Genomic DNA, 12,928 nt, shown 5'->3' on the forward strand with positions numbered 1-12,928 from the left:
ACGGCGCGTGTAAATTTACAACGGCGCGTGAATTTACAACAACGGTGAATTTACAGCGGCGCGAATGTGTTGAGTTATTATTTTAGTTTGCGGGCATATTTCATCGAATGGCCGATAAAATTATTCGTTTCCTTTTGTTTTCTGTAGTATTCTAATACATATACATGTCAACTTTGTACAATTTTGCTAGAGTCATGTATAATATTCAAAGGTATACTGCTCCTATTGTAATACGTAGTTTTGGCTAAACTTCTTTCTGCTTTAGCCTGTGGTAAGGCATCCGACAGGAAAGGGTTGATGAGAGTTCTTGAAACTCATTACTGAGATTATAACAAAGTGTATTGCTTCGTAGGTATTTGTGGTTATACGGCCATATTCTCAAAGAATGGTTTATTGAAGGTGCATCTAAGTTTGTTACATGTTCAAGACGATGTGACAAGGGAGAGTTTCGAAAATGGTAAGATATCAAGTGTATTTTTGAACAGGATTAATATATTATGTATATTCTCTTGATGATGGCTTTGGAATAAAATTGTGTGACCAGCTTTTAAAGTAAGCAGGAATTTTCGATTGTCCCTCTATTTTTCATCGCTTAGTCAAGACGTGCGCTAAAAGTAAAGAACCTGCAAAACGGGTCGTATTGGTGAAGGTTTAACACCCCACCTACCAATGTTTCATACTGAGCTTCAGTTGGCAATTTTTGAAGATTTCTAGTGTTTTTTTTTAATTTCCTGCCGAGTACAGATGCAACGGTCGTTTGGTTTACGTCATCTGACATTTCTCTCCTTAGGTCATAATCCCCTTCTCCCCATACATCAATACAAACCCTTCCCACTCGAACTCACTTTAGGCAGTTCTGTCGTCATGAAGTTAGCCCGTGACGTCAGGGCGAGGGCTGTGTCCCCCTTGTTAGAATTCTTCGTCGTTTTAAAAAGAAGCATTCTGGGAACGTTTGTCCTTCTTTTCTGCTTTGATATTGTGTTTCTTTGCTCGGAATAAACATCTTAATGATGATGTTTGCATTCTTATGTTTTTAGTGACAGCAAAGACTGCTGGGAAATTCACCTACTTGGAAAACGACAATATTTCTTTGACTCTTTATAACGACCAGCAACCCATTAAGTGGCCATGGGGATTGAAGACACCGACCGATAAATTAACCTGTGAAGACGACAATCATGCGTGCCCGCAGGAGGGCTTAAAAAGTGAGGAAGTACTTCATGTAGTATGGTCATGTTATCCAAACATGGAAATTTTCATTGTTTTTGCAGATTCGTTGTTTTTGCAAAAACAGTTCATTTAAGAACTATTAACTTATTACTTTTACCATTCACCATGGTATTTGCAATCTTTAAAATGATTTTCAGATTTGTCATCACGACAAAGTTTATGTTTTATTAGTGTAGACATTCAAAAACTATTTTAATTTTTTCAATATTCTTGATTATAGCTCAAAATTAATGGCGTCTAAAGTTCATATTCAAGACTTTGTTAGCCGACTGTGGCTATCCTCTAGCATTTCAGCTTAATTTCTAGCTCCTTTCCCCCCTGTTCTGAGCACCCCATGAATAGATACAGGAGGGGTGCTTCATCTTAACTAGACGGCACCACCACTGTTGTAAATTATCGATTAATGCATGATGCTGAAAATAGATTTTGTCTTTGATTAATGCATGATGCTGATAATATATTTTGCTTTGATTAATGCATGATGCTGATAATATATTTTGTCTTTGATTAATGCATGATGCTGATAATATATTTTGCTTTGATTAATGCATGATGCTGATAATTTTTCAAAAATTTTTTTTTTAGTTCAGTACATCATACCGACTGGAATCTCCGCCGTTTTTATCGTAATATTCATTGTTCTGATGCTTCTGTTCTTCAGGTAATTAAAAAAATATCGCGGTCACGTTCTTATGATCAATCATAATGCTTGCTGGGGCTTTGCTGCCTCTTGCCAAAGTACTTAGTGGTTCATCAAACAGCCTGTCAAGCCACCAAGTCTCCAAAGTAGGAGGCTTTGAATTGTTGTTATGACGTGTAGCGAAGCACTTTGAAAAAATGCAAATTACAATATTATTACAGACAATGGAAACGTGAACGTTTACTTAAACGTTCTGTATGGCAAATTGACATCAACGAAGTTCTCTTCGATAGAAAAGTTTCTACGGATTCCAAGTGTTCCAATGACAGTGGGGTAAGCTCTTCTTACTTACGTCCGACTTCTTTGTCTTTCAAAGCTTTTCAGCCAATCAGGTTGCAGTATTTACAGCGCAAATACACATCTCTGTAGTGCAGTTTCTTACTTACGTCCGACTTGTTTGTCTTTCAAAGCTTTTCAGCCATTCAGGTTGCAGTATTTACAGCGCAAATACACATCTCCGTAGTGCAGTTTCACAATTCAACAGTGAATTCACTGCATTTACACATTTCAATCGTGCATTTACACAATTCTGTCGTGTATTTAAACATTTATATACTGAAATTACACATGTCTACTGGTAAATTACACAATTTTACTGTACAGTTATAGGCAAGCATGCCCAGGTCGTAATAGCGGATGTTTACGGTATTTCAGTAAAATACTCTGTAGATTAGACAATTTCCATGAGCATAAAAGTACAGCCACAATCGAGAAATATCATGAAGTTTATCATTATGGGCGAAAGATCGCTCTTCCTCTTATCATTAAACAAATGGCTTCATGGCTGAGCCAGAATTCAGATAAACGTTTATTATTTTGGCAAAGTGAAACATGTTTAAAATCGACGTGTAAAGCGCTTTATTCTATTCAAAATAAACTCAAGCTCTCCGCCAACCAGCTTTAGCGTTATCTTCTCTAACCTTGAATATTTTTTGTCTAGATCCGTGCATCTATGTTAGATTTAGAAGCTTCAACATTGCTGGACTTCCCGGAATCCAAGGTTTGTGACATGAAAATCAATTTATGATCTGCAGTTTGGCTTAGTTTGACTATTACTTATCGTTTAATGTAATTAAATGATTGTAGTTGATGTTGAAATTTTTGCAAAGTCGTTTATTCTGTGTTCTACGAACATTTTTTTGTGAATTATTTTCGAGTACTAAAAACAAAACATTTGAATTTTGGTTGAAATATTTGTCACCTCATGGAAACAACATTTTTAAAATTAGTCGTAAGAGAAGATTGTAAAATATTGGTAATTTCTTCGCTATTTTTGTTTTGGCGGTCATTTTTTTCTGCCGAGTTTATAAGACATCAGTCACCAGACCTGTCCAGATATCAGATTAAAAAGGTGTTCGTATTTTCTACACAATAATTAAACCTTGTTTTCTTTGAGTAAATGTTTTATTCTGTTGATAACCCTATTTAAACTTTAGCTTTTTGCTACCGAAGAGGTAATCGATGAAAAATCGAAAAAAATGAATAAAAAACGTTATTCGTGGTTCGTGCCACCAGCAAAGTATAGTGAACATACAGTAGTGCCACTCCATTGAATTTTTTTGTGCCACACATATCTCATTGCGCATGTGCATACCAAAGTGGCTGCCAGTCAATTGCAATTTCTGACCAATAGGAATGATGAAATGGCTTACGGCAGCCAGTAATCTTATTAAATATACAGCAGCCAGTTGCACAGCGAAGTGGCCCTACTGTATATTCCCTATACTGTGCCACTGGCCTTTGCTTGATGAATTACGTAATGTTGCATAACTGATTAAAAATTCTGATAACTTTACCATAATATCTTTCTCACTATTCAGGATCTTTTTTCGAACCCGAGTGCCATTAAAGAAGACGAAATTTGTGATTTCATTTCAATGAAATCTTTCTCTGCCATGAGGAGTGTTTCAGGGACTTACATGGTTAGTGACGATATGCTTTGATAATTTATCCGTGCAATGCCTTTTGTATCCCATAATGCTATGAAACCATGTGTTAGTTAAGTACATTTGTGTAGTTAAGGGGTCTACACCACAAAAACGAAAATGGTAATTTTGCAAAAGATGACTGGAAACTGGTAGGGGGGGGGGGAGGGGGAGGGAAGGCTGACAGGATTTTACAAAAAGTGAATTGATTATGACGACCTTAAAACATCATTGCCTTGTTGTCTTGCGTTTCTTTTGAGCAACGTCAATACAACGAGCTTCGTGCGTATAATAAAGAGAAAACGATTAATTTTATAAGTCCATTGTCGATAATAGCTATTAGTGTTGCTGATTCAAGTTTAACCTTTATAAATATGAATTTATTATTAATCATTCATAGTAATTTCGTTTTATGTACTTCTCACTTTGAGGAAAATGTAATACATTTTGTTTATTCAAGGCTGATCGGGTATTTGTGAAAATCCTGCCAAAAAATGTGGACATTACGAAGCCTATGCAAAAGGAGCTACGCATGGTACGGCTTGTTTACATGTGACTGGATGGTTGAGAACGTTTATTTTCAGTCGTTAATGTTCCTTATCAGTAACGCCGGATGATTGGGGGAGCTAAATTTATACACTCTAGCATGCACTATTCACACTGTAGCATGCACTATTCACACACTCTAGCATGCACTATTCACGCACTCTAGCATGCACTATTCACACACTCTAGCATGCACTATTCACGCACCCTAGCATGCACTATTCACACACTCCAGCATGCACTATTCACCCACTCTAGCATGCACTATTCACACTCTAGCATGCACTATTCACACACTCTAGCATGCACTATTCACGCCCTCTAGCATGCACTATTCACACACTCTAGCATGCACTATTCACGCATCTAGCATGCACTATTCACACTCTAGCATGCACTATTCACACACTCTAGCATGCACTATTCACGCCCTCTAGCATGCACTATTCACACACTCTAGCATGCACTATTCACGCACTCCAGCATGCACTATTCACACACTCTAGCATGCACTATTCACACACTCCAGCATGCACTATTCACACACTCTAGCATGCACTATTCACACACCAACATGCACTATTCGCATCTAGCATGCACTATTCACACACTCTAGCATGCACTATTCACACACTCAGCATGCACTATTCACACACTCTAGCATGCACTCACACACTCTAGCATGCACTATTCACACATCCAGCATGCACTATTCACACTCTAGCATGCACTATTCACCCATCCATGCACTATTCACACACCAGCATGTACTATTCACACACTCTAGCATGCACTATTCACCCACCCAGCATGCACTATTCACCCACCCAGCATGCACTATTCACACACTCTAGCATGCACTATTCACACACTCCAGCATGCACTATACACACACTCTAGCATGCACTATTCACACACCCATGCACTATTCACACTCTAGCATGCACTATTCACACAACATGCACTATTCACCCACCCAGCATGCACTATTCACACACTCCAGCATGCACTATTCACACACTAGCATGCACTATTCACACACTCCAGCATGCACTATTCACACACTCTAGCATGCACTATTCACACATCCAACATGCACTATTCACCCATCCAGCATGCACTATTCACACACTCCAGCATGCACTATTCACCCACCGCATGCACTATTCACATCCAGCATGCACTATTCACACACTCCAGCATGCACTATTCACACACTCTAGCATGCACTATTCACACACTCCAGCATGCACTATTCACACACTCCAGCATGCACTATTCACACACTCTAGCATGCACTATTCACACACTCCAACATGCACTATTCACCCACTCCAGCATGCACTATTCACACACTCCAGCATGCACTATTCACCCACTCCAGCATGCACTATTCACACACTCCAGCATGCACTATTCACACACTCCAGCATGCACTATTCACACACTCTAGCATGCACTATTCACACACTCCAGCATGCACTATTCACACACTCCAGCATGCACTATTCACACACTCAAGCATGCACTATTCACCCACTCCAGCATGCACTATTCACAAACTTCAGCATGCACTATTCACCCACTCCAGCATGCTCTTTTCACACAGTCTAGCATGCACTTTTGCAGCTGCTATTCACAATAAAATTAAATGACTTTAAGACGTTGAAACGATAAAATACCAAATTGAAAATTTACTGTTGTATTTTTACTCTATATGTAATTTATCACAGTCATTGTACTTCCACTTTAGTTACGGCACATCCACCACGAAAATTTGAATCCATTCATCGGTTTGGGCTGCGAGAGCAATTATTTATGGATTGTGATGCAACTTGGTTCGAAAGGAACACTGGAGGTTAGTATTCATGGTTTCTCTCGTCTCCAGTCCCCAAGTGATCATTTACGGCCAGTTTGTTTTGACATACTCGCGAAATGTTCAAAAAAACTTACATTTTATGCCATCAAAAATTGTTATAACAGCAGAATATTCGAGATTATAACTGCAGATTGAAAGCATCGTTTTTTAACTTTCTTGGTTTTTGGATTCTGGTTTATATACATTTTATATATTATAAAAATAACGTTTTAAACTCCATGCTACGTCAGTGTGAAAAACGTTAACCCGAATTTCTATACTTTCAGGAAGTTTTGGCCAATTCAGATATCACTTTAGATCATCGCTTCGTGCTTTCTTTAGTCTATGATATCGCAAAGGTTTGTGGTATATGTTTCGATGTACATCACTTACGTTCACATCTTAAATGAAGTAGTTCAGAAATTTATATTCTCCTACGTCATATCTTTATTAAGGGAATGAGCTTCCTTCACAACAGTGAAATAAAATCTCATGGGAATTTGAAGTCAAGCAATTGTATCATCGATAACAGATGGGTGCTAAAAATCACCGATTATGGTATTCCTACCATTCGCTCTCGTCAATTGCGATATATGGGACCTAATAACGAGGAGAAGAAGTTTAGAGGTACGATTGTCATGCATCAATGATTTAGAACCCAATCTCCTTGATGTCTAATTACCGTGTCGAGGTGAGAAAAGGACGCCATCTTGAAAGGTGGCGGCAAAATACCAATTCAAGATGGCGGCTTGCCTCATATGTAACTATAGAATTTCGGCGGAGTTTTAGGTATCTAGTAGATTAGGTTCTCGGTTATTGCCATATAATTGAGCATGATGACGAGGATAGGAAATTTAGAGGTGAGAGAGCGATACATGGGGACTCATAACGAGAATAAGGAATTTAGAGGTGAAACTGCGATACATTTCGGACTGATAACGAGAATAAGGAATTTAGAGGTGAGAGAGCGATACATTTGGGACTGATAACGAGACTAGGGAATTTAGAGGTGAAACTGCGATACATGGGGACTGATAACGAGACTAGGGAATTTTTTGGGATAAAGCATGATTGTTGAAGTCAGTTAAGGGAACAGTGGCATACATACGAACGAAATATATTCAAAATCAAGTCTTCTAGATTGTGTTGAAATTATAAGGATTACTTGATTTCTTTTATTTAATGGCTAATTGCTCTGTAGAAAAGTGTAAATGCATTGTACGTACGTATTTCACAAGTGTGTCCGGAATATACTTGCTTAAAAAGAAACCCATTATTGTATTCGAAACCTACCCTTATCCTGAAGAACTTGTCGTTGTTTTACTTCCAGAGCTTCTGTGGAAGGCTCCCGAGTTGCTACGCGACACTGATCCGCCGCTCTTTGGAACGCGAAAAGGAGACGTTTACAGTTTTGCAATAATCTTGGAAGAACTACACACGTTGAAACCACCTTACTCGAACAGTGGTATACCTGCTAGAGGTTAGCTGTTGTTATAGCTTTTGAAAGTGTTGTTTATAGCTTTCGAACATAGGCTATTCTCTTGATTAATTTGCAGTACTTTGTAGCGGCGAATTTTACTATGTAGTCATGTTACTGTAACGTTTATGCCATAAGATATTTTATGGAGTTTTAGGAAAAAGATAAAAGAGTTAGTATGATTTAAAAAACTGTCGAAGTTTTTCTCGAATGTATATGATGTTTTGAACATTTTTAAGTCGTTTTGATTGGTCAATTGACTTCGTCATTAAATAAAGAATACACCGGTGGTGAATATAGTAGTTTTGGCCGAACTTTCAAAATTGAAAAAATATAACTTCGACAAAAAAGTTAGTAACGCGACGACATGATTGATATAAGTCTCGCTCCCATTCTCCATCAGATATTGTCGAGCGTGTCGTTGATGGAGAGGTTCCTCCTTATCGACCTGTGGTTGCGCAACCCATCGAGAATGCTCAGCGGTTATTGCCACTTATGAAAGAGTGTTGGCGCGAAAATCCTGATAAACGGCCTGCGTTTAATGAAATTAAATATGACGTGGAGAGCGCCATGAATAGATGCGGATTGTAAGTTTCAATTTTTCGTTACTATTGCGCTTATAACAACCTTGTTATGTTGTGATAAATGTAATGAATGTGCTCTGATATGTAGTGACGTAATGCAAAGAATGCCCCATTAGTACATCCCCTCGAAAGTTCCTACTCAAAGTTTTTTTGCTTACGTTCTAGAAAAACAGACATTTGTGATAACATGATAACGTTGTTGGAAAATTACTCCAACGATCTTGAAAACGTCGTATCACAGAGAACGAGACAACTGCGGGATGAAAAACATAAAACAGACGCTTTGTTAGATAGGATGTTACCAAGGTAATGATTGATTTGAAACTTGCTTTGTCAACTTTCTTCTGCTTCCGTTTGTCAATTTTGCATGTTTCCTTCATGGTTTCCTTTTGTCAACTTCACCGTGTTTCCGCTTTTCAACTTCTCCGTGCTCCTTTTTGTTAGTTTTGCATGTTTCCTTCATGGTTTTCTTTTGACAACTTCTCCATGTTTCCGTTTTTCAACTTTTCCGTGTTTCCGCTTTTCAACTTCTCCGTGTTCCTTTTTGTCAATTTTGCATGTTTCCTTCATGGTTTCCTTTTGTCAACTTCACCGTGTTTCCGCTTTTCAACTTCTCCGAGTTCCTTTTTGTCAATTTTGCATGTTTCCTACGTGGTTTCCTTTTGTCAACTTCACCGTGTTTCCGCTTTTCAACTTCTCCGAGTTCCTTTTTGTCAATTTTGCATGTTTCCTACGTGGTTTCCTTTTGTCAACTTCTTCGTGTTTCCGCTTGTCAACTTCTCTGTGTTTCTTTTTGTCAGTTTTGCATGTTTCCATTTGTCAACTTTTGTTTGCGAATACTTCATGTTGTCGTTCTCCATTCAGATCTGTTGCGGAGCAACTGAAGAAAGGCAACATGGTTCAAGCAGAAAGCTTTGAAAGCGTGACGATATACTTCAGTGACATTGTACAATTCACCGCTCTTTGTGCTGAAAGTACACCAATGGAGGTATGTTTATTCATGATGCTTTTATAGTAAACTTGTTCTCAACGATAAATTTCCCGAAGCTCTAATGCGTCAAGAAACACACACACACACACACAAGCTGTAGCAGACCTGCCAATTCTCCCGGTTTCGCCGGGAGACACCCGCTTTTGCTGCATTTTTCCCGACCTCCCGACAAAGATACTAAATCTCCCGGTTTTTTTAAAGCTTAGGATTTTAGAATTTTGTTGGCATTTTTATTCATCGCATGGAAGGAAATACTCGATGAATAGCATTCAAAACATAACGTATTGTAGCCGCGGTGCGCCGGGAACTGGGCATGACATTGATTCTCGTTTTTTCGTATAATTATGTAACACAAAATGGCTGCCAGTTAAAATTTTTGTGCATAACACTTGAGGTAATCATTGCCATTAAAATCAATGAGGTAATCATTGCCTAATAAATCAATCTATAAATATGTCGTATACAAGAATAGAAATCTCCAGTTTTTTGCCAGATCTCCAGGTTTTTCTGCATTAATCTCAAGGTTTTGTATTCCTTGGGGTTGGCAGGTCTGCTGTAGGGAAAGTGTGACACATGACGGGGGTTGAAAATGATTATTCCAAAAAGAATGGTTCGGTAATTGGGCAAGTGTCACATCCTTCCATCTCGATGGCAATGATTTCATTACTATATATTTTTAATTCAATTTTATCAAACACACACACAGGCAAATGTAACATCCCGCCACATCCTTCCTTTTAAGGGCAATGCTTTCATTACTGATATTTTTTAACACGGTTATTTTCATTTTTTTAGGTCGTCGACATGTTAAATGATCTATATCTATTGTTTGATGATATAATTACTGATTATAGTGTATATAAGGTGAGTACTTCATTTAATAATTCACTTAGGTTTCATTAATGAGCACTCCGTCAGTGACGGCGGAACATTTTATATTAATATATTCATATGTTATAGTCCGTAAACACAATTGACTTCATTTAACAAATAAAAGATGTTTACTGTGTTTGCACAGGCTTATGCAAACCGAGGAGACCTTTGGGAGAACACGAGAGCAGATCAGTGCAAGCCCGAGACCGAAGGTCGAGAGTTGCACATGCTTGAGAGTTCTCACAAACGTTTCCGAGGTTTGCCTAAGCCAGTGCAAACACGAAAAATATCTTTTGTTTCTTTTATAAGAATTCCCGACCCCAACCCAACATCATCCCAGTTTTGAATGCCATATTTTCGTGCTATTTTTATGAAAGTTGAACAGATTCTTCGTTATATTGTCATAGGTTGAAACGATAGGCGATGCGTACATGGTCGTTTCAGGATTGCCGAGGACAAATGGGAAATTACACGCCTCAGAGATATCTTGCATGGCTCTGGAAATTCTCGACAGTGTGAAGAAGTTTAAAGTCGGTCATAAGCCTAAGCACGAACTTCAGATAAGAATTGGAATCCATTCGGGTAAGTAAAGAGGACTGGGGAGAGCGTTGGAACCTGTCGCGAGGGAGATTTTATATTCAAATCTATGTGTGCTTTTTTAGGTCCGGTCGTTGCCGGTGTTGTTGGCATGACAATGCCGCGTTATTGTCTTTTTGGCGACACGGTGAACACTGCTTCAAGAATGGAGTCGAATGGAAAAGGTAAAAATGCGAGTGGACTGGAAACGAGTTCTTAATTTTGAAACAATTTAAGTAAGTGATGGCGTTGTTTTGATTTTATTTCGTAGAGCTTCAGATTCATGTCAGTGGCTCGACAAAAGAAATATTGGATGAGTTAGGAGGATTTCATTTAGTCAAACGTGAAGAGGAAGTTTATCTTAAGGTATTTTCCTTCGTTATTCAGTTTTTCCTTAGTTTTTTCCCTGTAGACCTCACGCGCAACACTGATAGGTCCATTTCTCTGGAGAGATAGCATTCCAGTTCTATATTGAGTTCAATGTTCTCAACTCTCTATCGCTGTTTACATTCATAGGGTAAAGGTCAATGTACCACATACTGGCTACGTGGTGCATCCTCTGACGTCCCTCGTTGTCCTAGAAAACTTAGCGAGAAAGCAATGAAACCTCTTTTTCAAAATGTCAACAGTAGGAAATTCTCACAACCGTACAGAACACGCAAAAAGACACAGATTTCGTTCCCGCGTGCTTCTGTCGCGTGATGATGTCATCGTTCTTTTCAAATGACGTAATCAATCCGTATGTTTGATTTAGCAACGCTTGTGTTTTGCGCAACAATGACTTCTGGTTTGATAACAAAATCACATCATTTTGTACAACAGAATAAGGACATGTTGCCATTTTGTATAAACTGCATCAGTTTGCCTCCTGCTCGCAGGCACCGCGATAAGAACACCTTTATGTGGGGCGGGCGAATGACGCAATGATTTTATGAACGTACATAAATTGAAAATTGTAAATATAACTTTTAAATTTACGAATAAGGTTTGGGGAAATTTTGGTTTTTTACTAAAAATATCAATGTCGATTGGGTATAGTAGCAGCTAACACTGCTTTTTATGGATTGTAAATTAGAAATGTTATTAATACTTAATCTAAACTTAGCAATCAAAAATATATGAAACGTTAATTCAAAAATGCATTGCTTTAATTATGTTTGGCGATGGCGAGTCAAAATTAAATGAGCTCTTAAAAGACTGTACGTAAATTACGAGAAGAATTGGTTTCTGGGATGCCGTACAAACAACAGGACAGTGGGAGGGGAGGGAGGGGCAACTCTAGCGTACGGCCATTCGAAAGTGAATTCTTTCGAATGTATCGATCAAAGAAATTAAACACTTTGTGAAGTTTTTGTTTGAAAAGTTCAAGCTAGTTTCACTGAAACAAGAACAAAAAAAAATACATACCAGCTGAACTCAAAGACTAACGATTTGCAATGTACTTTAATTACTTTAATGACTAACAATAGGTACTCCCTATAGGGCTTTTCAGTAGCTATTTACAAAATTGAATACATATACATCTTTGTCTTATAAATGTATGTAAAAAGATTATTATTAAAAGGATTTTAAAGATAAAAGTAACATTACAAGATGGAACTACAAAAGATCTTTTAAAGCTTTCTTAAAAGAATCAAGAGACTTGGAATCTTTCACATCTTTGTCTAAATTGTTCCACAATTTGACTGCCCTATATGAAAATGAGCGTTGGCCCGTGAGCGATGTATGCATATTCACTGAGACAATAATTCACAATTTTTCTGTCTTACTTTGTTGTGTAATGTAGTAATTCAAGTTCTATCGATTGTATTCTGCTAATGACACGTTAAAAGTAGATAAAAACAGAAAAGACAAGTATGTACTAAGTAACAACAGTTGTTTAAAGTTTGATAAAGTGCAGAGAGGTCGAATGAATCATGAGTGTATGCCCTCCAGCCCGGCCTCCCTGGTTCGTTGAAACTTCCTCAACTTTCTTATACTCCAGGCAATATACCATGCAATTTATCTCGAGTGAAGTATCATGAAATTTTTGAAATCAAGAATTTCCCGCCAATACCAGGGTAATAGGGAGTATCGTAGGACCAGTATTCGATGGATGACCATCAATCTGATGGATGGTAATGTGGAAGGACCATCAATCTGAAAGATGGTAATGTGGAAGGCTGTCA

The 12,928-nt window shown here is 38.1% G+C and overlaps 1 protein-coding gene across 5 annotated transcripts in view; it reads left to right on the forward strand.

The window, feature by feature from the left end:
* The window catches only part of LOC124447897 (speract receptor-like), a 34,135-nt gene extending 22,237 nt beyond the window's left edge, over positions 1 to 11,898 (forward strand). For all 5 annotated transcript variants that reach the window (XM_046998889.1, XM_046998887.1, XM_046998890.1 and 2 more), the window contains 19 exons: positions 353 to 457; positions 1,038 to 1,205; positions 1,816 to 1,891; positions 2,092 to 2,203; positions 2,871 to 2,930; positions 3,751 to 3,852; positions 4,316 to 4,390; positions 6,155 to 6,259; positions 6,547 to 6,618; positions 6,715 to 6,886; positions 7,590 to 7,739; positions 8,140 to 8,323; positions 8,486 to 8,626; positions 9,185 to 9,308; positions 10,107 to 10,175; positions 10,592 to 10,766; positions 10,847 to 10,945; positions 11,032 to 11,126; positions 11,277 to 11,898. In XM_046998889.1, coding sequence (XP_046854845.1) covers positions 353 to 457; positions 1,038 to 1,205; positions 1,816 to 1,891; positions 2,092 to 2,203; positions 2,871 to 2,930; positions 3,751 to 3,852; positions 4,316 to 4,390; positions 6,155 to 6,259; positions 6,547 to 6,618; positions 6,715 to 6,886; positions 7,590 to 7,739; positions 8,140 to 8,323; positions 8,486 to 8,626; positions 9,185 to 9,308; positions 10,107 to 10,175; positions 10,592 to 10,766; positions 10,847 to 10,945; positions 11,032 to 11,126; positions 11,277 to 11,462 — 2,270 coding nt within the window. In that variant the 3' untranslated portion in view covers positions 11,463 to 11,898. The remainder of the gene's footprint in view (positions 1 to 352; positions 458 to 1,037; positions 1,206 to 1,815; positions 1,892 to 2,091; positions 2,204 to 2,870; positions 2,931 to 3,750; positions 3,853 to 4,315; positions 4,391 to 6,154; positions 6,260 to 6,546; positions 6,619 to 6,714; positions 6,887 to 7,589; positions 7,740 to 8,139; positions 8,324 to 8,485; positions 8,627 to 9,184; positions 9,309 to 10,106; positions 10,176 to 10,591; positions 10,767 to 10,846; positions 10,946 to 11,031; positions 11,127 to 11,276) is intronic.
* The last annotated feature ends 1,030 nt before the right edge of the window (positions 11,899 to 12,928 follow it).

This window comes from Xenia sp. Carnegie-2017, unplaced genomic scaffold, assembly GCF_021976095.1.
Source record: "Xenia sp. Carnegie-2017 unplaced genomic scaffold, XeniaSp_v1 HiC_scaffold_23, whole genome shotgun sequence".
NCBI lineage: Eukaryota > Metazoa > Cnidaria > Anthozoa > Malacalcyonacea > Xeniidae > Xenia > Xenia sp. Carnegie-2017.